We start from the raw sequence: 26443 nt of genomic DNA, 5'->3' as shown, positions 1-26443 counted from the left end.
TTAAATAAGTTATAATTAGATGTACAGGTACATCTCAAAAAAATTAGAATATCATGAAAAAGTTCAATATGTTTTGTCATTCATTTCAGAAAGTGAATCCCATAGAGTTAAATATTTCATGCCTTTATTTCTTGCAATGTTGATGATTATGGCTTACAGATAATGAAAACCCAAAAATTCAGTGTCTCAGAAAATTAGAATATTGTGAAAAAGTTCAATTTTGGAATGTCATGGTGTTGCACCCTAATCAGCTAATTATCTCAAAACACATGCAAAGGTTTCCTGAGCCTTTAAATGGTCTCTCAGTCTAGGTCAGTAGCAATCATGGTTCCCCACTTGACAGATGTCCAGAAAACAGTCACTGACACCCTCCACAAGGAGGGTAAGCCACAAAAGTTCATTGCTAAAGAAGCTGGTTGTTCACAGAATGCTGTATCCAAGCATATTCATAGAAAATTGAGTGGAAGGAAAAAGTGTGGTATGGGAAAAGGTGCCCCAGCATATGGGATAACCATCTTGCGCCAGCCTTGAGAGGATTGTCAAGCAAAATCCACTCATGAATTTGGGGGAGCTTCACAAGGAGTGGACTGAGGCGGGAGTCAACACATCAAGAGCCAGTACGCACAGACATGACATGGGCTATAAATGTGGCATTCCTCGTGTCAACCAGAGACAATGTCAGAAGCATCTTACCTGGGCTGAGGAGAAATAGAACTGGACTGTTGCTCAGTGGTCCAAAGTCCTCTTTTCCGATGAAAGTAAATTTTGCATGTCATTTGGAAATCAAGGTCCCAAAGTTTGGAGGAAGAGTGGAGAGGCACAAAATCCACATTGCTCGAAGTCCAGTGTGACGTTTCCACAGTCAGTGATGATTTGGGCTGCCATGGCATTTGCTGGTGTTGGTCCACTGTGTTTTCTGAAGTCCACAGTCAACGCAGCCATCTACCAGGATATTTTAGAGCACTCCATGCTTCCTTCTGCTGACAAACTTTATGGAGATGCTGATGTCATTTTCCAGCAGGACTTGGCACCTGCCCACACTGCCAAAGGTACCAAAAGCTGGTTCAATGACCCTGGGGTTACTGTGTTTGATTGGCCAGCAAGCTGGCCTGACCTGAACCCCGCAGAGAATCTATATATTTACATTCATGCATAAAGTAGAGGTTGTTAAAATGATTAAGTGTCCCTTTACTTTAATGACAAATTAGAAAATAAAAATAAACTACAATACATTAAAGTGTTAGCACCCAAAATTTCCAGTGAGAGGATCCCTAAAACCTCAAATATGGCATAATATAATGTAATTATATAACTTCCTTTCCTTTTAACTTTAATAAATGTAAATTACTTTCAGAACTTCATTACACTTTGTAAAATTTATTTTCTTTAGAGAACCTGTTAATACCAATTTTTAATATAGAAGTAGGTCATTTATTGGACCCAGGTTCTTTTCTCATTTGTCTAGTATTACTTCTCTAAACCCTGACTTTATATCTAATTAAATGATTTGATTACAACGTACATAAATTATTTAAGTTTGGTTGCATTACTATAAAATGCTAAGTATATCTTCTAATTTGTAGACATAGTTGAATGTGTGAATAAATTTAAGTTAAATGCCCTTAAAATACTTTTTTTTAGTCATAACCACGCCTCTTCATCTCATTCGCGTTGTGGTCTTCAGTGTTGGAGTTGTTTTAAAGTGTTGATACCATCAACTCTGCAGATAGTCAATTGATTTAAACCCCGCCCACTCTCGTTTCAAAATTTGAATAATTTTCCCATGATGCCCTCATGCAGAGTGTTTATATTTGTTTGAGATGTTTTGAATTATGTTTAGATATGTTCAGATGATGCCTATTGTACAGTAATATAACCATTGCTTGGAGTCCTTTGCTCAGGTTTCTGGTGGATTGTTGAAGATTTTTAAGTTTTTAAACTTTCCACCATGAGTGAAATTGTTAACTGAGTAAGTGACTTCCTGCCTGTGGCAACAAAGTCTACTGTATCTGCAAAGCAACAGCGGCAGCGTGTGTGAGCGAAGTATAAGTGTCGATGGCTTACCATAAGTCTCAGTTATGCAATAGCCTTCTTGTTGAATTGCCTGAATAATACACTTAAGCGATTACTATGGTGTTAAAAAAAAAACACCTTCATGTTTGGAAAAGAAACACTTAAATGCTATGATGTATCACTATTGGAGAACTATATAAACTTGGCTTAGGTGTTAAATTTAACACTGTAGGAGTTGAATTACCACTGACATAGAGCTGATTTGTTATTACAAAGGAATAGATAACCAAAACATCTGGGAGCAGCTGACTTTGCAAGAAATTTAAAGTTAAATCAACTTGGTATTTAGTTTGTTGTACTTAAAAACTTAAGTTAAATTTACTCAAGTTTTCATTAAACATTACTTCATTTTTTAGGGCAACCGGTTTCCTTAAAATTATTAAATAAATACAACTCATCCAGGCTTACAGTGTAGAAAAAAGCAAAAGTAATTGATTGTTAGAGCACCTGATTAATCGCCAGAAGATTTGACAGAGTACTTGATATCCAAAAGAATCGATTACTGAAGCCCTGAAATATATACATATCAGCTGCTCAAGCTGTACAAAAGAAAAAAGACAGGACATTATGGTGTCAAAATGGCAGAAGTGGTGATGTCCTTTGAAAAAACAGGTGAACATTTTTTAAAGTGCATTACAATGATGGTCCGTGTGAACAGTGCACCCTAACATCTCCTGATGAATAATTTCTTTATTTGTCAACAGGACAAGGATGACATCAGCTCAGGAAGAGCAGCTGCCCTGGCTGGCCTACCACTGTACTTTAAGGAGGATTTGTGACAGGTGTTCAGAAACGCAGTTATTTGCCCTGTCCATATTTGCTGTAAAATCATTTGTCATTAATTGGCATTCTCTTAATACACCCACTTGATTTATGTCAGGAACTTGCTCAGAAACTGTCTTTGGTTGGATTTTATAGTTTTTAATACTGAACTTTCTCCATCACTTTTGTGGTGGCCATACACTGCTAAGTGGACAGATGTTTTTTCATTTAAATTTTGAAAGACAAATGTTTTTAATTCATGTAAGAGGATTGTATGCTCCTTAGACACATTTGATTCCTGTTGGTATGTAAACATATTTGAATGATTAGAGAAATTGTTGTATTTTTGTGCTTTTATTTTTATTTTATTTTATTTTATTTTATTTTTAACTTGATTAATAAAGTAAAACAACAGTGGAGAAAGTTTCGTTATAAAGCTGTGCAAATGTTATCCAATATTCAACTAAATAAACATGTTAAGTTGTATCAGATTTGGGTGTTATATTGTGTTAAACACAGCTAAGGCAATCAGTTTAAATGAGTATCCACAACTGCAATAAAATAATTTGTTGCAGTGGAAAACAAAAGTAAAGTCAACTCAAATTATTATTTGGATATATTATATATATTTATTTATATTATCATAAAGAAAATCATATAAGGTAATCTTAACCCATTTGCACAAGTTTTCTTAAAACATTTAAAATATGTAAAGGAACATGCTTCATGTAAGTGTTAGAAACTTAGTTGCCAAAAGTTCAGTTAACTCAATGGAACTGATGCTGTCAACTTAATTTATCTAGATTACCATAACAACAAGTAACTGAGTATACTATACTTATATAAAGTATTTTTTCCATACTTTTGTTGTTTGAGTTTATGAACTTAAATGACAATCGGTTGACTCAAATAGTTTGAGTCGGACTTACTTATCATGTTTAACAGTGTGCATTTGGACATTATAGATGTTCTACTAAAGGATTCAGGAGATGAGACAGGATGTTTCAGTCTCTCAGACAAAGTTGTAACACCCCCCCCCCCCCCCTTTTTTTAACATGTAATTTAAGTGTTTGTTTTAGATACGCTGGTCCACACTCCACACCAGTTGGTGGCGGAAATGCACCATGTCGTTGTTTGCCAACCGCCAATAAACCCTTAAGAAAGAAGAAGAAGAAGAAGAAGAAGAAGAAGAAGAAGAAGAAGACGAAGAAGGGTACGAGGGCACGACCAGACGACGAAACGGGACGCAGACTGAGTAACGGGAGGACACATATGACTGAAGAGCGACGTGGCCTTTTTTTTCTAAACCACGATGGAGCTTAATTATCAGTCGATGAAAATCGCCCATCAAGCCCGGGAGGCAGTGAGTTTTGTAAAATGCTTGTCGGTCATTCGGGGCTTATTTGAGGGACAACTAGCCGCAAGCTTATTCTGCTTAATTTCTTTTGACAGACCAGCGTGTTATCTTTTTTACCTGACAGTTTCGATTGACATCACGTGACCACTCTGAGGAAGACTGCAAGTGAGCAGTCGAGACTGTCAGGTAAAAAAGATAACACTCTGGTCTGTTTAAAGAAATTAAGCAGAATAAGTTACTAGTGGACCAAATGAACCTCATTGGACTAGCCGCAAGCTTACAGCTTAAGACTAACCAATAATAATACTCAATCGAGGAACACTATCATAGCCTTCCGCATTGAATGCATTGCTCAACTACTAAACTATAGGATAAGAAAATATTAGTTATACAAAGAGTGCCCATCACAGCGTCTTTACATTTTACACACCATTTAGTAATATTTTCACAAACGGTAAGAGGTAAGCATGTTAGCGTCCTCTGGTTGCCAAGGTAACCTTTGGGGAAGACAAAATGTGAAGAAAAGGTAGGGCCTTTAAAAACTGTGGAGGCAGGACATCTTAACTTTAAGTTGGATCATTTGTCAGTAATTATTACTGCATGTCCTTTATAGGCTTTTTCTATGACCCCAACTCTTTTATGTAACTGGTTGTCATAAATTTGAAATACTGGCAGTAGGCTAACAGTTGAGTTAGGAATGTAACCAACTTTAAAGGTACAGTGTGTAATATTTAGCATAGTAGCATTTAGCAAAACAAGCTTGGTTAAAATGAAACATAACATTTATAAGTAGATTGATCTAAATTAGTGTTGACATCTGATAACACATTTTTTAAATGTATGTTTTAAATTAACTCAGAATAAGCCTTTTATTCATACATAGGGAGGGTCCCCTCCAAGGATGCTGCCGTCTTGGGTTTTTGCATTTTGCCTGTTTCTATGGCACCATAGAAGGAACCAAATAACAGTTAAGCATGTATTGATTTTTAAACTTCACTGGTTCCCACAGTTATCACCAGAGAAATGATCATCACACTCCAGAATTGACTGTTAGATGTTGATAGTCCCAATTTTACACACTGCACCTTTAACACAGTACTTTTGACTGTAAATGTTGAGATTTTAGAATGTACTTCTGAACAGTAATTTCCATCTGCAGTCAAAACCAGCAGAGACACATCATGTTTTGTTGTTATTTTGAAAGTGCAGCTTTGTGTTTGATGTATTGTTGTCCAAAAGGATGAGCTGAGAACTGAGATGAGACGGAAGAGCCTTCTGGTCCTCATTTACCAACATCTTCTTGGACAAGGGTAAGTATAGAACCCTGAGCAAGAAATGTATACCCATGCATTTCCTGCCTGGTCCCACCAAGATTAAAAAAATGGAAATGGGGTTAAAAAGCACATTAGACCTGTTTGTAGAACAAAATAGGAAACACTGCAGGCCCACATATGTCAAAATGTGTGCTTTTCTGTACAAAAAAATGTCAAACCTTATGACCGTAGACCACAGTACTCTCAACTACTATATACAACATATCTGGACTGTTGCAATTAACTGCTCTTTTTGCATTCTTTATAAGAAATGCACACCAATGATTTTACTAGTGGTGGGACTTGATTAAAAAAAATCTAATTAATTAGAGGCTTTGAAATCAATTAATCTCAATTAATCGCATATCAATATTTGACACAAGAAGCAACATTTTTCAATTGAAATGGATTTTGGTATATGACTGAATCAATGAATAGATACATAAATGAGCTTAAACAACAAAATTGTGTTGATTTTCATCACTGAGTGTTAACATAAATTGGAATATGAATAAGGAATATTATGATTGCATTGTTTGAAATTTTCTTTCTGCATGGCAGTTCATAATTTGGGTCAGATGACGCTATCTGTAGCACCGCTTCTAGCCCCTTATCTTCTACCACCGAGAGTGGTTGACAGTCCACTTCAATCCATTTTGCCAGTGAGTTTGTTAATTTGTCAGTCGTGGACTTACTCATTTTGGCTCTGAACCCAGTCATCTTATCGAGTGTCGATTGGCAACACTGCCTGCTTGGACTAGGAACAATGTCTGTGCTAGCTGCAGTATGTTTGGCATTGAGGTAGCAGCGGAGGCTAGAAGAGCTCTGGTGATAGGCAAATTCTTTCTTGCACAATTTGCACACAACTGTGCTTTTATCCAGGTGTCCATCTGGTAGTTTTTTTAAAACTAAATTTTCCGCCTACCAAACCCAGCAATGACTTCTCATCAGTTTCCATGGTGTTTGTTGTGTTGTGTCTTGTGCATCAGTATTACGGGTATACCTGGTGCAATGAGAAATGTTCTGCGCTGTTTGGAGTGCAAAAATAAATTGAGATTAAATGCGTTATTTTTTTTATCGCGTTATTTTTTCTGTAATTAAATAATCTCAATTAATGCGATTAAGTCCCAGCCCTAGATTTTACATATTTTTTTTTATTATTTATATATTGTCAGTTGATTACATACTCTTATATAGATGTTCTCAATTTTTCGCTGTTGAACGAAATTTTATTGTATGAATGAAATTGAATTAGTTGAATGAATGGCAATAAAGCTTCTTCTTCATTGACAACACACTGTCAACAGTGACAGTGACAATGAGTAAATTCCTGATCTTATCTTTATTACTTCTGAAGGTTGAATGAGCTGTAGAAGTTTGAGTTTTTTCCTGTGCATGTGTCCACCAGTTACACAGCTGCAGCGGTGGCCTTGGACCAGGAGACCAATGGAGGTGTCAGGAAGTTCGAAGTATGTGACAACATTGATCTGGATATGGTTCTGACGGAGTACGAAAACTATCACTGTATCAAATTCCAGAAGTACCCCAAGCTCATCAGAAGAAAAGCAGATCCAGGTACATAACCACTGGTATCAAACCTTGCAAAATTTAAATAATATCTCCTGGTTCAAATTTTTTGCTTAATTCTGATAAAATAAATTATTACATTTCAGCAATAGACAATTACTGTCTTGTTGTTGTTGTTAAGGTCAAGGTGAAAACAGATGTGCCAAAAGTGGTGCAAAGAAAAGGTGAGTGTCTCCAGCCTTCACTCTTTCTAAGGTCTTATATTCTTGCAATGTCTTTTCATCCTGACATTATCAAAATATTCACCAGGAGTCCCTGTTCATCTGTAAAGCCTCTACCCAAAATCAGCCAGTCCCAGAGCATGCAGTCTGAAAACAGCCTCAAGAGGACAGCATCCAGTTCACATACCAATGTAGAGTATATGTTGTTGAACACAGAATATTGAAACAAACAGAAAAAACATCTCGCACACAGCAGGGTTCCAAAAGTCCAAATTATTTATTGCACCAAAGTTACATTTTAAGCACTGCTACGCTCCATTAGACTAGTGACATGTGCTTAATGCCCATTATATAAAGGTAAAGATAATCAAATGAGTAGTCACATTACTAGATGCGTCAGTCATCACATGCACAACTTTCCAAAGTAAATTCAGACAATAAACAAAAGAAAGATGTAAAGAGATGATTTATGTATATGTATACACTTTCAAAATGAACACTTGCCTAAATTACCAGCGGTATTAATGTTCTGATGTGAGATGCTGGTGTATATCTAATATAAACCAATGAAGACGTGATGGTATACACCAAGATGGTATCAATAGTTTTGAGCTGAGAAATGTGCACTTCCACATCACCTGGACACGCCTTAAATTCAGGAGTTCTTCCGCTCTTTGTTCATATTCAAGGAGACCACGACACAAAACACGTCTGTTGTGGCCATTGCCTGTCCTTGCCTTGCCTTGACTCAGTTTTTAATGTTAATTTCCTCATTAAGACCTGGGTGTTAATGGTGGGGTGTTGAGAGTATAGATCCAGAATACCTCACGTTTTAAAAAAATGTTGTTTAAGTCTCCCCCTCTCTGTGGGAGTGTGACATGTTTAATACCAATGTAATTTAGGGAAGCAACAGAGTGGTTCTAGTCCAAGTATTTTGCAACAAGACTTTATTTGTTATGGTTTATGATTGCACCTCTGTGTTCTGAGGTTCAGTTTTTAAAGCAAGTTCACAAACACGATTAGAAATATCAACATTTAACAGTCAATTCTAGATTATGATACCCATTTCACTGGTGAAAACTGTGGCAGCCAGTAGATTGAAAGAAAAAAAAGTGTATCTGTTATTTGTTTCCTTCTGTGGTGCCATAGAAACATGCACAATGCAAAAATCCAAGATGGCAGCATCCGTGCAGGGATCCCCCCATGTATGAATGAAAGACATATTCTGAAATAAAAAAAAAAAATAAAAAAAACATTTTTTAAATTTAGGTGATTAAACACTAATTTGGACAAACCCACTTATGAATATTGTGTTTCTTTCTTTCTTTCTTTTTTATTTACCAAGTTTGTTAGCATAATGCTACAAGCTAGATATTACACACTGCACCTTTAAGAAAATAGATTACAATCAAAGTTTTGCATTAAATGACTTTGATGACTAGTTTTGCCTGTGTGGGGATGACAAAAGTTTTCAGTTTTATGAATTAAGTTACATTGTCGACCATGACCACATTTATAATTTCCTGGTCCTAATGGATTCAGAAAGGTGGGTTGAAAAGATATAGAGGTTGTACAGTCTGCTCTCATCAACTTTTTACTGAAGTTAGGAGGTCTCCTAAAAACAATTCTGGGTTGTCCAGATGACCTTTGAGGGCTGGATCTGTAGCAACAACATGCCAGTGTATTTAAATGATAGATGATGTGTCTCTTGCTAGGGGACATGTGATCCTTGATGTGTTTTTTTTTTTGTATTGGTTTTCTGTTGACATTCAGCTTGAGTTTGCTTAGAAAAACATTTGAAAGCATCTTTTTGTATCCTCTTTGTAAAAATGTGTTTTCTAGAGCGATGCTTTGATTTTTGGAAATCGGCATCTGAACTACAGATGCAACAAATGCAGCTGACTGGGAGACCTTAAAGGTGTGGAATGGTGTGATTGTTGATGTAATAAAGAATTTCTGTCCGTCGGCTCTCTGTACAGACTAGTATTGAGGCCTCCATTGTTGCTGATAATTAGTATGTCAAGAAAGTTCATTTTAAAAGGATCATGTGCCATAGAGAATTTCAAATGTTCGTATTGATTGTTTATGAATGGGTCAAAGTCTCTGAGTTTCTCCTCAAAGAATTAAGAAAAAGTCATCAATATGCCCTCTGTAAGTGTTGATGTACTGTAGAAAGGGGTTCCTTGATGGCTTCAGTATGATCTTGTGTTCAGCATACAGTGAGGCAAAACTGGGGGACACTTTGGAAACCATGCTGTCCCCTGACACCTGTAGGAAGAAGTTGTTGCCATACATAAAATAATTATTAGTCAACACAGTTTCCATCAGTCCTAAAATGCATGAGATGCTAGGAGATTTGGAGGAATTGGAGTATTGTATGTGGAGGAACAGTTCAGCTGCCTCCATACTCCTTGCACAGAGGTGTTGGTGTTCAGTGTCAAACACTTCTGTAAATCAATGAATATACTGAAGTCTTTACAGTTGGTAGTAGGACATAAAGGGAGTCCACTGTTAAGGACAGAAATGCATGTGTCAGTCACAGGCTTACTTGACAGGTTGATTACATTTATCTCCTCCTCAGGCAGCAGGTGTTGCGTGATTACCTTGATGTGTTTTTGCCCTCTCCTGGTCTTCTTCCTCCTCCACCTTGGATGGTGCCTGAGTGAGGGGGTTTCTCAGACAAAAATCCTGTAGGGTGGCGTTGGATCCTGAGTCTTCATCTAGTGAATAGGTGGAAACAGCTGAACCATAGTTTCTTCCATAGTGGTGTGCTCTCTTTCTGTTCAGTGTATGAATTGTGTCACAGTGGCGGGAGGTCTAGGATTATTTCTCTATACAATGTGCCTTGCTCATTGTCCCATGTGTCTTGGTCTAACTTTTTCTTTTTGGACGTTTTAATATCCTTCTGTAACTCCGCTCTCTTTTGGTCTCTTTTGGAGCAGTGGTGTCATCTCCTCTTTGTTCGTCAAGCCTGCCATTAGTTGTTCTTTCAGCCTGTTTCCTGCCTTTGTTTTTTCCATTTAAGAAGTAAGTTCTCATGTGAAACCTCCAATGTAATCAAACATGCTTATGTGTCCTTAGGGACTTGCATGTTTTACCTACGTAAAACATGTAGACCAGAATTTCCTGAACTTCAGTATGCTGTGGCCCAATTTAAGACCGGAAAATCCCCTGGGGCCCATCAAAATTACTTGTTAAATCATAGCACGTGGCTTAATTATTAACCTTTTATTTATTATAATTTTGTTTTGTAAACAAGGGATTTCATTGCAAATTTTTAAAGTAGAATTAATGTTTTGCAGACTCGAATACATTTCTAAGTTTGGGAAACAAGGGATAACAGAGGGATAACAGAGTGTCATTAATTAATCCAACACCAGTTAAACCATGATTGGCAAAATAAATGATAAAAAGGTGACACGAGTGAAAACTCCTGCCAATGTTTTGTTTCTGAAACTTAAAATTATGACATGTAATAATGTATTTTATGATAATACAAAATGGGATATAATTTTTTTATTTCTATGAATTTTAGTCATTAAAAATGACCTCTTGTGGCCAGCCTATTGTTGGCCTACACTTTGGGAAACATTGATCTTTTGAAAAACAGTCTCAGAACACAGAAGAACAATCAGAAACCTTGACAAAAAAAGTCCTGTTCAAACCACTTTGACCTAATGTACCATTCTGTTGCTTCCCCCTAGTTACATTGGTATCAAAGACTCCTACTCCCACATTACACTCCCATGAAGAGACAGGACACTTAAACCTTCTTTAAAACGTGTTCTGGATCTATACTTTCAACACCCTGTCCCCCAAAAGATCTTAATGAGGAAATGGACATTAACCCTTTTATGTGACCCGCAATTGTCTTTATTTATCAGTTGCAATGTTGTATACATGGGCTTGTGCCTAAATACTTTTCACCAATACTGCTTGAATTGAAATTGATTGTGCAGTTGTGAATATGTGTGTTAATATTACTATGGGTGATAATGAATTTATGATTAGAGGCTATAATGAGTGTGTTTGGTATTTAAGGAAAATACAGCAAATAATGATAATGTGGGAGTGTGCATTTCTCAACTCAAATTTAAAAGAATTGCTTTCACAATAACTCAATATCTTTCAAAAAAGTTTTGTCTTTTTTCGATGAACTATTGGAACAAAAGGTCTTTCTGCAGACATACTATTAACTTCTATAGTGCCACTTGTTAGGAATAAGCGTGATAGAGTTCCTCTTCCATTCTTTTCTTTTCTCTTTGTAAATTGTTTTGGACTAGTTTTCATGGGGGAAATAACCAATGGGTTAAGCTGTGCTGGAATGTCCGACAGTCTTGAATGCACAATGACAGCAGTGTGCGCAATGCTGCGACTGTGTCACCTTTAAATGACGTCACAAGACTCAGGTAGTGGGGAATGCCGCCAATGAGAGAAAAAGACGTCAACTCGGACTCTACAGCAAACCAATTCCCTGGACTTGAATGAAACTAGTCATTGTTTTTGAACTGTTACCCAACGAAACTAAAACTGAACTGAAAGGAAACTTGAGCTCACTGTGCCACGCAGCGCTTCAACAGCGAACTAGGCTGGAGGCCCTGACGACAACTGCGTGCTGATGAGCTAACCCAGCCTGTTTCTCCTTATTGAAAACCCGTCCTATTTTCTTTCATCCTTTCTTTAATACACTAGATGCTTTAGTTTCTGGCATTGTTAATTTACCTGGATTTAGCCCATAACATACTCATAAAAAACACACCTGTAGCCCTCTATTGGATCACTGTATTGCAAAGCCTGCTGCTGTGATTGTATTAATTGTACAGCACTACTGTTTACTTTTTCATGTATATCTGGTTATCTCTGACTTCATAGATAGAACCTACAGGACTTATAGAGGCACCTCTCTAGTTTGTTTATGCACTTAATGACTGCTTTCTGCCTAATGTTAGTTACATCAGTCTATGGAGTTTTAGCTCTACTATAGTGGTTGTTTTAGAGCCTCAAAAGAATTATGGATATGCGTCTTTATTGATAATTTCTTGGTCTATACCACCATGTCATCATGGGTTTGTATTAGTTATACACCTACTGTAAGCATCTAACATCTGGAAAGTGTGAATTTTGACAGTGTACACAGGTAAATCTCAAAAAATTTGAATATCATGAAAAAGTTCTATATTTTTTGTCACTCTTTTCTGAAAGTGAAACCCATATATTATATTGATTTGTTACTCATATTTCAAGCCTTTATTTCTTGAAATGTTGATGATAATGGCTTACAGAAATGAAAACCCAAAATTCAGTGTCTCAAAAAATTAGAATATTACATAAGATAAATAAAAAAAAGATATTTTAAACAGAAATGTCAGGATTCTGAAAAGTATGTTCATTTCTATGCCTTCAATACTCGGTTGAGCCTCCTTTTGCATGAATTACTGCATCAATGTGGTGTGGCATGTAGGCGATCAGTCTTTGGCATTTCTCAGGTATTAAACGAAGCCCAGGTTGCTTTGATAGTGGCCTTCAGGTCATCTGCATTGTTGGGTCTGGTGTCACTCATCTTCCTCTTGACAATACCCCATAGATTCTCTATGGGGTTCAGGTCAGGCCAGCTTGCTGGCCAATCAAACACAGTAACCCTAGGGTCATTGAACCAGCTTTTGGTACCTTTGGCAGTGTGGGCAGGTGCCAAGTCCTGCTGGAAAATGAAATCAGCATATCCATAAAGCTTGTCAGCAGAAGGAAGCATGAAGTGCTCTTAAAATGTCCTGGACATCAAGCAACATAGATTCTGTGCCTCTCCACTCCTCCTACAGAATCTGGGAGCTTGAAGGAGAGGCACAGAATCCACGTTGCTCGAAGTCCAGTGTGAAGTTTCCACAGTCAGTGATGATTTGGGCTGCCATGGCATCTGCTGGTGTTGGTCCACTGTGTTTTCTGAAGTCCACAGTCAATGTAGCCATCTACCAGGCAAGGCTGGATTGGGACCAAAAAACGCCCTGGCATTTTTGGCCATGGTGGCCCATCATGATTATTTATACGATATATGAAGGCACATGACATACAGAGGGCACATTGTGTTTTTCAAAAATTAAAATAAAGTGCAGCAGCCTACATGGAAGAAAGTAACCATGTTAAAAAACCTGAACCTAAACCCCATAGAGAATCTATGGGGTATTGTCAAGAGGAAGATGTGAGACACCAGACCCAACAATGCAGATGACCTGAAGGCCGTTATCAAAGCAACCTGGGCTTCCATCTACACCTGAGAAATGCCACAGGCTGATCGCCTCCATGCCACGCCGCATTGATGCAGTAATTCATGCAAAAGGAGGCCCAACTGAGGCAAAGAAATGAACGTACTTTTCAGAAGCCTGACATTTTTGTTTAAAATATCTTTTTTTTATTGATCTTATGTAATATTCTAATTTTTTGAGACACTGAATTTTGGGTTTTCTTATCTTTAAGCCATAATCATCAACATTTCAAGAAATAAAGGCTTGAAATATTTCACTGTATGTGTAACAAGTCTATATAATATATGGGTTTCACTTTCAGAAAAGAGTGACAAAAAATATTGAACTTTTCATGATATTCTAATTTTTTTGAGATGTACCTGTATATGTACATGTACCATCTCTGGGATATATGTTTATTTTTTTTGTCTGAATGAACTTTTGAAAGTTGCTCATGTGATGACTTACATATCTGTTCATGTAACTGATATGTACTGATATGATTACCTTCACCTGTGCTTAGAATGCTTAGAACATGTCACTTTAGGCTGATGAAGAGCAGCAGTGCTTGAAACGTCACTTTAGTGCAATACATAATTTGGACTTTTGGAGCCTTGCAGTGTGCAAAGGTGTTTTTTTCTGTTTGCTCTGATGTACTTTCTTTTAGCTCAGCACCTGCCCACCTTGGTTTGAATGTACATCTGAAGACTTTAATTAAACAAAGAAAAACCACACGCATTATATTAAAATGCCAGTTAATTCTACAGACATCGTGGTGTCTGTGTTTAATTTTCCAGGAGAATTGCTCCTCTTTTCCCATAGAGCTGCCAGGGTGTGGTCTCAATGTTTCCTCAGTTCGAAGTGAAATAGATGTGGAGACAGCCATGTGCAAAAAGGTACTGAGGAATTACTGTTGTTGAATGCAAATGTGGATGTGAATGGGATTTTATTTGTTTGAACTGTAGACATTAGCACTGATTCACTTTAAATTCAAATTAACAGATCATAATCAATCAATATCTTAATTCAAATGAGAACTTGATTAAAATCACATGAAGTATTATTTTATTAATTAATTTTAAAACCTAAAATGCTCATTTCATACTGATTGCTTTAAAAAGATAGCCCATATTTTTAAAAATCAACATGCAAATAGACAGTAAAACTGGAAAATTTCAAGGCCCTCAAAAAACATAATGTGAACATGAACTGATAAGTATACACACTGATTGATAAGAGCTCCAGGATAAAATACTGAGTTTTTAAAAGTTACAAGGACTGTTTTAATCCTGAATTCAATCTGCTGCTCCTTACTCGCTCGTATGTGCTGTAGTGTTAGGGTTTATTGTTTCCTGTCACTTGCAGGCTGCGAGAACTGAGAGCACACTATATCTCTATTGCTCTAACCAACCCCCCCTTGAATGTGGATTAAATGGTCCTGCTGGGAAACGATAATGTTTGGGGTTACTTCAACTTCTGCTTGTGACAAAGTCCCAGTAGAGGCTAAGATCCATCCATCTCCCTCCGCTTATCCAAGATCGGGTCGCAGGGGCAACAGCCTAAGCAGGGAAGCCCAGACTTCCCTCTCCCCAGCCTCTTCGTCCAGCTCTTCCGGGGGGATCCCAAGGTGTTCCCAGGCAAGCTGAGCGACATAGTCTCTCCAGCATGTCCTGGGTCTTCCCCGGGGCCAGCTCCTAGCTGGACCTGCCCGGAACACCTCACCAGGGAGGCGTCCAGGAGGCATCCCGACAAGATGCCGAGCCACCTCATCTGGCTCCTCTCAATGCAGAGGAGCAGCGGCTCTACTCCGAGTCTCTCCTGGATGGCCGAGCTTCTCACCCTATCTCTAAGGGAGAGCCCAGACCCCCTGCGGAGGAAACTCATTTCAGCTGCCTGTATCCGTGATCTCGTTCTTTTGGTCACAACCCACAGCTCGTGACCATAGGTGATGGTAGGAAGGTAGATCGACCGGTAAATCGAGAGCTTCGCCTTTCAACTCAGCTCTTTCTTCACCACGACAGATGCCAATGTCGCACTGATCCACCTGTCAATCTCCCGCTCCATTCCTCCCTCACTCGTGAAAAAGACCCCGAGATACTTGAACTCCTCCACTTGGGGCAGGATCTCATTCCCAATTTGGAGAGGGCATTTCACCCTTTTCCGACTGAGGATCATGGCCTCAGAGTTGGAGGTGCTGATTCTCATCCCAGCCGCTTCATACTTGGTTGTGAACCGTTCCAGTGAGAGCTGAAGGTCACGTCACGGCCTGATGAAGCCAACAGAACCACATAATCAGTAAAAAGCAGAGCCCTTATCCTGAGGCCACCAATCTGGACACCATCAACGCCCTGGCTGCACCTAGAAATTGTGTCGCTGGTAGTCAAGTGGTTAAGGCGCTCCATAGATGCAGGCGACCCGGGTTCGAATCTGGCCCATGGCACTATTTCCTGCATGTCTCTCCCCGCTCTCTTCCCTGTTTCTGACTCTATCCACTGTCCTATCAAATAAAGGCAAAAATGCCAAAAATAAATCTTAGAAATTGTGTCCATGAAAGTTTTGAACAGAACCGGTGATAAAAGGGCAGCCCTGGCAGAGTCCAACATGCACCGGAAATGAGTCCGACTTACTTTCGGCAATGCGGACCAAGCTCTGATACCGGTCGTACAGGGGCCAAACAGCCCTTATCAGGGGGTCCGGTACCCCATACTCCCAGAGCACCCTCCACAGGATTCCTCGCAGGACACGGTCGAATGCCAGTCTCCATGTCCACAAAACACATGTAGACTGGCTGGGCAAACTCCCATGCACCCTACTGAGAGTGTAGAGCTGGTCCACTGTTCCACGACCAGGACAAAATGTTTTGAAACATTTTTACGAAAAATTTTCACAAAAAGCCAGATTGATAATCAAGTTGTTAGATTTAACAGATTACATGTAACAGTAAATTCATCAACAGCAGAAATGGATTATATGAACATTTTTGAATGATTGCATGGAAGAAAAACGATTTAAAAATCAATTCAAAAGCAAACATTGGTTCAAAGAAGTATATAGGTAACAAAAATATAAAATGGTTATAAGGAAAACAAGTAAAAGATAAAAAATATGATTAAAAAACCCTCATGAGTGGAAACTACAAAAGATAGCTTTTGGAGTTAATTTTTTACTTCACCTCGAACCATAGAATCTGTTTATTCTGATCGGCTGATGTTGCCTTTGGTGAACAAAATAACAGTCAGGATCACATAGACTTCTATGTCTTCCGACCAAAAACTTTCTAGTTTTTGGGTAGCTCTTGTTGGCTTCCATTCAACTCTCATAAGGCTTTCCTTTCCATCAGGAGTAGCTACAGTCCTTAACTGGTTTGCTCACCGACAAGTGTTATCACCCATACCCCACAGAAGGTCTCGGGGCTGAAGCACATGTGCAGGCCAATTGAGCCTACTGGTTTGAGTCTGCATGAGACCAGATAGGCACCCCTTTTTATACCTGGTTTGGCTGACGTATCTTCATGGAAAGTCCCACCCTCTTAAGTTCAAATTTAGACAAAGTTTCAAATTCACAGAAACCGAGAGTTCAGTAGTTCACCAAGTTTGCGGAAACTGAGAGTTCAATAGTTAACCCAAAAAGTCCCTTGTGGTTTTGACCTTCGCTATCTTTCTGAGATGGCGATGCAACACCTGCAGAAGAGGTCTCACTGTGCCTTATGGCGTTCACACTTCTTCTGTCAGCAAGGTTTTCGGTTCAAGCAGGTGCAGCAGCAACTATAACCTATCTCTAGATATGTACACATACAAAACTAGCGAAACTTAATTATTGTGTAAGAAATAAAATGAAACATTTGTCTTGGTAAACCTTAACTTTGGTTAAATTTTCAAAAGTTTTAAAGAGAACCACTGATAATGAAACTGACATTTACACCAATTTTTGCATGAAAATAATTTAAAAAGACCAGAAAGTCGATTCCCCCAACGACACTCATATCCATTACATGTGGTTCTATATGGGTGGCATGGAATTGAAACTTTGTGGAGCTTACATAAAGCAGGCAATAGACCAGGCAAACAAGAATTTACACTCATGGTTAATGCATAATGTTGAATATCTTAGCTCTGGATTATGGGAGTAATTAATTCATTTGAGAACAAGCTCATCTATACAGAACTGACCCAGGAAAACAAACACATACTAATTACAATTCTATGTACATAACAATGCACTCCTGACATTAAAATTTAAAAACCTAGTGTCTTTTTATGAAAATGAAGATCAAGATGCATTATAAAATCTTTCACTGCCTATCTTAGAGGGGGGAAGGGTGTGATCTATGACACCATCAAAGGAGCAAACTGTGTCTCAAACCACATGGTAATTACTATAAAGTGTCCTAGAACAATGATGAGGTAATGCCAAAACAAAATAAACAAAAGAACCAAACATATGATGATGTAAAACATTCTAAACATTGTTATGATATATATTTTCTTTCTGTCTTTAAGTTCTAAAGGAAATAACAAAAAACAAAATAAAACAACCACACTATTACTTTATGTATTCTGATTTCATGTTGTTTTGCAGGAGAAGCTGCTGAAGCCTCTTAATGGTCTTTCTGGGATGACTGGAGAGATGAAAGAACTGGCTGCAATCATCAGCAGAGTAATATACAAGCACACACATTCACTGCATCTACATATAATGATAAAAAGACAGGCATTTAAAACACTTTTGTCTATCTAAAAGTGGGGCATACTACTCAGTATATGTCAGTTTATATATTTTAGAAAAGTATGTCCACTAGAGAGCACTGGAGAGCCATGTTGATGTATTTTTATAATGAAGCCAAAGGATCTATTTCTATTAGTTAAAATTTCATCCTAAAATACCCAGCGTGTGTTTGTGTTAGAAACCATGTGGAATATCATTTTTTTCCCCTGTGGTTTCTTATTGACAGATGAGTGTAGTTTTGTGTTACCTTGGCGTGTTTTGACTGCTAAGTTCCAGCAGTCTTCCTCAGAGCAGTCACATGATGTTGCTGTGACATGTCTTATCAGCAGATCTTAAACAGGTTGGTTGTCCTGTTTTGATTGACAGGATGGTCACACCTGTCTAGCAGCTTCTTGAAGATAGCATCCCAGGTGTGGGGGCAAAATGTAAGCCCCCTCATCCCTTTTCATAGTCCTATAAGCCTGTTTCTGAATCTCGATTACTTCCCTGATCCATCGTTGGTACTTGTTGCTTTTTGGACAAAATAATACACGTTACAGCAACATCTCATGACTTTTCTGAGGAAGACTGCAGGAACTTAGCAGTTGAAACGTCATGGTAACAAAACTAAAAAAAAAAGTAGCTTGTGAACAAACTATGAACATACAGGTGCATCTCAGTTGGAATATCATCAAAAAGTTATTTTTTTTTCTTCAGAAAATCAATTCAGGAAGTTAAACTATTATAATCTTGAAGATTATGGCTTACAGCTAATGAAACCCCAAAATTCAGTATCTCAGAAAATTTGAATATTACCTCAAACCAATTTAAAAAAAAAAAAGAATTTTAACACAGAAATGGAGGTGTCAAGTCCTGCTGGAAAATGAAATCAGCATGTACATAAAGCCGGTCAGCATGAAGTGCTCTGAAACTTCCTGGTAGACATCTGTGCTGACCTTGGACCTGATAAAACACAGTGGACCAACACCAGCAGATGACATCGATCCCCATACCATCACTGACTGTGGAAACTTTTTTTTTTTTCTTTCTGACTGTGGAAACTTAACACTGGACCTCAAACAACTTGGATTATGTTGTGCGCTCTCTTCCTCCAGACTCTGGTGTAATGATATGAGTAACAGATGTTTTGCCTCCCTTGTGAGCTGTCATAGTTGTTGGAACATGTGCAGTTTTTACGGGCCTGATGAGCTGTAAGTTTACAGATAACCGTATCTGTAAGATGTGAATGAATGAAGTTACCTTTATTAAAGTATTTTTCTTCAAGTACACCTGGCATATTAATGAAGAACCCACTATACAAACATGACGTCTGGGACCTTGATTTCCAAATGATATGCAAAATATACTTTCATCTTAAAAGAGGACTTTGGACCACTTAGCAACAGTCCAGTATTTTTTCCTTAGCCCAGGAAAGATGCCTCTGACATTGTCTCTGGGTCAAGAGTGGCTTGAAACAAGGAATGAGACAGTTGTAGTCCATATCCTGGATACGTCTGTCTCTTGAAGCACCAAGTCCAGCTGCAGTCCACTCCTTGTGAAGCTCCCCCAAAAGTCTTGATTGGGCTTCTTTCACAATCCTCTCGAGGCTGTGGTTATCCCTGCTGCTTGTGCACCTTTTTTTTTTTTTTAACCACACTTTTCCTTCAGTTCAATTTTTCATTAATTTGCACTCTGTGAACAGCCAGCTTCTTTAGCAATGATCTTTTTTGTCTTACCCTCCTTGTGCAGGGTGTCAATGAAAGTCTTCTGGACATCTGTCAAGTCAGCTGTCATGATTGTGTAGGCTCCAGACTGAGATACCAGTTTAAGGCTCAGGAAACCTTTGCAAATATTTTGAGTTAATTAGCTGATTAGAAAGTGGCACCATGAGTCTCTAATGTTGAGGTTTTTCACAATATTCCTCCTCTGAGATACTGAATGAAACCCAAAGGTTTTCATAAGCTGTAAGCCATAATCATCAAAACTTAAAGAAAAAAAAACACTCATATGTCTTTGTGTAATTGAATTAATATATGAGTTTCACTTTTTGAATTGAATTACTGAAATAAATCAACTTTTTGATGAAATCTTGATTTTAAGAGATGCACTTGTATTTGGATTATAACGTGGAATATCATTTACATGCATCTGTTTTTTTCCGAAAGGACATCTATTTGCACAGCCCTGATGTGCGTTGGGAGGACATCATTGGCCTAGAGGATGCAAAGCGATTAGTAAAGGAGGCTGTCGTATATCCAATTAAGGTTGGGCAACTATTTGAGTATGGTGGTTATTCAGCTCTGTTTGCCTTTGTTCGATTTTGGATACATCTTCTTTGAACAGCTTAAGGAGAAGGAGAGCAGTTAGGCCAGGCCAGTCTGTTAGGCTGATTTTAAATCTATACCAGAGGTATTATGGAAGAACAGAGATACACACATGGATAGAGGTACCTCTCTATCCATGTGTGTATCTGTATTATCACGCACAGCACTGCTTCCCAACATACAGTTGAAACCAGAAATATACATACACTATATAAAAAGGCACATAAACTTTTTTTTCTCACCATCTAACATTAAATCAGATTAAACTTTTCCTGTTTTTGGTCAGTTAGGATTACCAAAATTATTTCTATTTGCTAAATGCCAGAATAATGAAAGAGATTGTTTTTTAGACAATTTTTTATTATTTTCTTGAGAGTCAGAAGTTTACATACATTTCATTAGTATTTGGTAGCATTTCCTTTAAACTGTATGACTTGGGTCAAACTTTTGGATATGCTTCTTCAAGCTTCTCTCAATAGTTTGCAGAAATTTTGGCCCATTCCTCCTGCAGAACTGGTGTAACTGAGCCAAGTTTGTAGGCCGCCTTGCTCGCACATGCCTTTTCAGCTCTGCCCATAAATTTTCAATGGGATTGAGATCAGGGCTTTGGGATGGCCACCCCATAACATTGACTTTGTTATCCTTAAGCCACTTTGTTACCAGTTTGGCAGTATGCTTAGGGTCATTGTCCATTTGGAAAACCCATTTGCGCCCAAGCTTTAACTTCTTGGCTGATGTCTTGAAATGTTGCTTCAGTATGTCCACATAATATTCTTTCCTCATGATGCCATCTATTTTGTGAAGTGCACCAGTCGCTCCTGCAGCAAAACAACCCCACAACATGATGCTGCTGCCACCCCCATGTTTCACAGTTGGGATGGTGTTCTCAGGCTTGCAAGCTTCCCCCTTTTTTCTCCAAATGTAATGATGGTCATTATGGCCAAAAAGTTCAATTTTAGTTTCATCAGACCACAGACCATGTCTCCAGAAAATAAGGTCTTTGTCCCTGTGTGCATTTGCAAACTATAATCTGGCTTTTTTAGGAATCGTTTGACTGTTGATAATGACACATAATGGCCGAAGATGCTTCAGCCAGCATCTTCACAAGGTCTTTTGCTTTTGTTCTTGGGTTGAGATGCACTTTTCGGACCAAAGCACGTTCATCTCTGGCACACAGAACCTGTCTCCTTCCTGAGCGGTATGACGGCTGGACATTCCCATGGTGTTTATACTTGTGTATAATTGTTTGAACAGATGAACGTAGCACCTTCAGGCATCTGGAAATTGCACCCAAGGATGAACCAGACTTGTGCAAGTCCACAGTTCTCTTCTTGATATCTTGGCTGATTTCTTTTGATTTTCCCATGATGTTTCACAAAGAAGCAGTGTGTTTCAGGTGTGCCTTAAAATACATCCACAGGTATGCCTCTAATTAACTCAAATGTTGTCAATAAACCTATCAGAGGCTTCCAAAGACATGACATCATCATCTGGGCTTTCCCAAATTGTTTAAAGGCATAGTAATCTTAGTGTATGTAAACTTATGACTTTGAAGAAAGTATTAAAAATTGTCTAAAAAAAATCCTTTTCTCATTATTCTTGCATTTAGCAAATAGAAATAATTTTGGTAATCCTAATTGACCAAAAACAGGAAAGGTTTAATCTGATTAAATGTTAGACAGTGAGAAAAAAAGTTTATGTGCCTTTTTATATAGAGTATGTAAACTTCTGGTTTCAACTGTATACCTACCTAGGCATGCTAGATGGCAGAGAAGAGAACAAGGATTGGCATTTTTATTCCTAAAGCAGTTTTAGGAAAGGTATTTGCACAAGTATTTGAAGTCACAAAATGTTCCCATTTTAAAGGCTGTGTTTTACCGAAGGCTCACTTTTTTTTTTTAAACATTTATAAATTACTGCTCCACTCTCTCTTTTAGTACCCTCAGCTGTTTACAGGCATCCTATCTCCATGGAAGGGTTTACTGCTGTATGGCCCCCCAGGTAAGGTCTTTAGCACTTGGTTGATTGATGAGAGGAAAAAAAGCTTGATGTACTTAGACAAATTTAGTGGCTTACTTTATCAAAACTGTCAAAATCACATATTCACACAGGTACAGGTAAAACACTGTTGGCCAAGGCCGTGGCGACAGAATGCAAGACAACCTTCTTTAACATCTCTGCCTCAAGCATTGTCAGCAAGTGGAGAGGAGACTCTGAAAAACTGGTCAGGGTAGGTTATGTTTAACACAAACAATCCATAAAAAAGAGAAAAAAAATGCATATGCACGCATTATATATACATAACACAGTCATCTTTCTCAATTTTCTCTGTACTTATAGTTTAGATTTTTGTAAACTGTATGTCTGCAGGTTTTGTTTGAGCTGGCAAGATATCACGCGCCATCCACCATCTTTGTAGATGAATTGGAGTCAGTGATGAGCCAAAGAGGAATCACCATAGGGTATGCTGAACCAAATAATGTAGAAGTTTCAGTATTTACAGCTTCTCCATTGACCAGGAGTCTTTGCCCACTTCGTTTAAACATCTCAGACTGAAGACACAGAGTTAGTAAAAAATACTTTAGTAGGACCCAGCACACAATCTCCATTACGAAAATTGTGTGCTAGGCTCAAGATAAAAAGTTTAGAGCCAAGCCAGCACAGAGCTTGTCACTGTAAACATAGTCAGCCCCTTGGACATGAGAAAGAGGTAGTGTCAGAGTAGATAAAGCAGAAGAGCTAGATTCACTGTATGTTGTCTGCCACAAATTGCTGTTATGTTGCTTCTGTTCACCTGCAAGGTAGGTTGAGGAAATTCCCCTTATGCTACACTTTAATATCCCTATTTGGTGGGTGGCCAAATCCAACCTGGATGTGTGCGTGCATGTGCACACACACACACACTTTAATCACTAAAATGACTAATGACTTATTTATACACCGTGGTCAGTAGAACTTTTTTTGGGGGAATAGCAGATTTTCTGTGGATTTTTTTTTCTTTTTTCAGAGGAGAGCATGAAGGGAGCCGCAGGATGAAGACTGAGCTTCTGGTTCAAATGGATGGACTAGCAAAATCTGATGACCTAGTGTTTCTATTGGCTGCCTCCAACTTACCTTGGTAACACTTAAACATACACACCAAAAGAAAAGCTTTTATTTTTTAATTCATTCAGAAAATGAAAGCAAGGCAGTGAGGGATTAGCAGTAACATATAAAATCAAGATGGAGGACCGATGTGTCAGTAACAGATAAAATTTTTGTTTCTCTTAATGCTCCATTTTTGCTTCTTTCTCTTGTTCTACTTAAAGCAAGTTAAGTTATTTATATAACATTATTGAAAGCCCTAACATGCAGCAATACCTGATTTTTTTTTTCAGATTCAGGGCATTCAGACTAGAATGGCATTAAAATACCTGCTGTTTATTAATTGACAGGGGTGGAAAGTAACCACTTATATTTACTCAAATTACTGTAACTTAGTTGCTTTTTTGCGTAATGGTACTTTTTTGGGTACATTTTAAAATCTGTCATTTTAATTTTATTTAAGTATATTTTGGGTGAAGTATTGTACTTGACAGCATTTTAAAAAAACCACAAGAACTGAGAAAAACATAAAAACTATAAGTTCAAACAAGGAGGTTCTAGCTTTCTGTCAGTGGTATGAAACAGATTGGTGAGTGGCTGCACATGAGGTAGCACATAGTGAAAGACTGTTTCACATCACACACTATAAAGGTATAACTTCACTTAAATAACCTAGTTGGATATTTATATTCTCATGTTCTTAGAATGCCAAGAATAAAAGATATTTTACTGTACATCTCAGTAGTTACTCTAAGCCAATTTTAAATTGAACACTTTTTTACTTGTACGTTTTAAAGACCAATACTTTGACTTAAGTAAATTTTGACCAAAGTCTTGCACTCTTTGTCCTATTCTGTAAGGGAACTGGACCATGCCATGCTGCGCAGGTTAGAAAAAAGGATTCTTGTCAGTCTCCCTTCCTCAGCAGCTCGCCAAGCCATGATTTCTCATTGGCTTCCTCCTCTTACCACCATAGGAGGGGTGGAGTTACGAACTGAGCTGAACTATGAAACTCTAGCAAAGGTCTGTTACAGTAACACTCATCGAGATCATTTCTTAATTAAATTCTTACATTTTCTATGTCAACCATAAATCAAAAACTATCGATGATTTCATGACACCTGTTCTAAAAATCAACAATCAAAAATCAACTGTTTCCACTATGATCAGATAGCCTAGAATATAATAAACTTTGTGCCTAGTTTATATCTTATTCTGGTTATTTGTTAAAGGGGATGGATGGTTACTCTGGCTCTGATATAAGATTGGTGTGCAAGGAGGCTGCAATGAGACCAGTCCGCAAGATTTTTGATGCTCTTGAGTCACACAACAATGGTAGAGTGAACAGACAGACATGCACACACACACCACCTCACATATACACACATATCAAAATAGCTACATTTTCTGCCCTTGAATAAAACAATCCAATTTCACGAAGAGTCTCATTCACAGGGGATTCCAACAGGCCTGTCATCGAGCTGGAAACAGTCACAACTGCTGGTTTTCAAGAAGTCATCACTCACACCAAACCTTCAGCCCGAAACTTGATGGACAGATTCACAGCCTGGGAGAGAGAGTACAAGTCTGTCTAAAGCACAGGCTAAGTTTTACATGGGAAAATACTTTTGTACTGAATATTGGAATAAGATTCTCCTAGCTGTACATGATTTTCAAAGTATTTATGAAATTGTGACCCTTATTTGACTGACTTAAGTCGTGGAACATCTGGGGGAAATTTGCCATCAATTAACTTAGATCCCTTGAAAAAGAATTGGACAACCTTTGTACTCTGCTAAGTAGTAGTAAAGTAGTCTATGTTTTTGGTTTATTTGTGCTAGAAGCAGAATCACAAGTAAACAAAGCAGCTGAACATTTCTCCGCATTAAATGTTGTAAAAGTAGTTATACAAGGTGCAAAAGGGTTGTTTCTTCCAAATAGATACTCTATTTTAAGTTATCTTTATTATAGAGACAAACCAATAAACTGTTTGGTTAAATTACATTTTTATTTCCAAAATGATTGGTCAGATGTAAGGTCAATCTTCCTTTATCATGCAGAGATAAAACAAGAAGTCTACAATGAGGGTTCTAAACCACTGTTATATCACAATAAGTCTAGAACAGTGACAGTGGTATTTAGAATGTTTGTAATGTATGAGTGAAAAAAGAGTCAGACTGTAGATTTCTAAAGTTACAAGAGATTTTTCAGGATGTGTTCGACAGCGTCTGGGAAGCTGTTGCATATCAGGTAGGGAGGAGGGTTGATTTTGTTCTCATCTCCCTCTCTGTATTTACCTAAGAGATGACAAGAAAAAATGAGTTACAAGCCACAAAAACAACAGTCATAGTAAAAATAAATTAGTTTATGCTGTAAGTTGTAAGGATAAGGATAATACCATGGGTTTAATTTAATATATCTTATACAGAGATAAAAAGGAGTGAACAAATAACAGTTTTTGACTGTTGTGCCACCATAGGAATTGGGTGATGGGCTAAAGCTGGTATACAGGTACATCTCAAAAAATTTGAATATCATGAAAAATTTCAACGTATTTTGTCACTTATTTCAGAAAGTGAAACCCATATACTATATAGACTCATTACACATAGAGTGAAATATTTCAAGCCTTTATTTCTTGAAATGTTGATGATTATAGCTTACAGATAATGAAAACCCAAAATTCAGTGTCCCAGAAAATTAGAATATTGTGAAAAAGTTCAATACTGGAAAGTCATGGTGTCACACCCTAATCAGCTAATTAACTCAAAATGCCTGCAAAGGTTTCCTGAGATTTTAAATGGTCTCTCAGTCTGGGTCAGTGGGCTACACAATCATAGGC

General features: G+C 37.9%; 2 protein-coding genes across 2 annotated transcripts in view; one reads left to right on the top strand and one right to left on the bottom strand.

The window, feature by feature from the left end:
• The first annotated feature begins 4045 nt into the window (after positions 1–4045).
• On the top strand, positions 4046–25603 carry katnal2 (katanin p60 subunit A-like 2). Its single transcript, XM_041810432.1, has 15 exons — positions 4046–4198; positions 5432–5502; positions 6914–7080; positions 7214–7256; positions 7342–7444; positions 14287–14385; positions 18068–18145; positions 20359–20457; positions 22455–22518; positions 22629–22747; positions 22888–22979; positions 23525–23635; positions 24462–24624; positions 24834–24936; positions 25057–25603. Exons 1-15 carry the CDS (start codon positions 4148–4150, stop codon positions 25194–25196), a joined length of 1503 nt encoding a protein of 500 aa, XP_041666366.1. The 5' UTR covers positions 4046–4147; the 3' UTR covers positions 25197–25603.
• Positions 25591–26443, bottom strand: part of hdhd2 (haloacid dehalogenase-like hydrolase domain containing 2) — a 45304-nt gene continuing 44451 nt past the window's right edge. The window contains exon 9 of the mRNA XM_041810433.1: positions 25591–25898. Coding sequence (XP_041666367.1) covers positions 25795–25898 — 104 coding nt within the window. The 3' untranslated portion in view covers positions 25591–25794. The remainder of the gene's footprint in view (positions 25899–26443) is intronic.

Source organism: Cheilinus undulatus, linkage group 17 (genome assembly GCF_018320785.1).
Source record: "Cheilinus undulatus linkage group 17, ASM1832078v1, whole genome shotgun sequence".
NCBI classification, from domain to species: domain Eukaryota; kingdom Metazoa; phylum Chordata; class Actinopteri; order Labriformes; family Labridae; genus Cheilinus; species Cheilinus undulatus.
This window is presented reverse-complemented; position numbering and strand designations above follow the sequence as displayed.

Coding starts and splice junctions, on each gene's coding strand:
- katnal2 (XM_041810432.1), top strand. CDS start 4,148: ATGGAGCTTAATTATCAGTCGATGAAAATCGCCCATCAAGCCCGGGAG. Junction 7,445..14,286: donor CATCCAGTTCACATACCAAT/GTAGAGTATATG, acceptor TTAATTTTCCAG/GAGAATTGCTCCTCTTTTCC. Junction 18,146..20,358: donor TGGCTGCAATCATCAGCAGA/GTAATATACAAG, acceptor TTTTTCCGAAAG/GACATCTATTTGCACAGCCC.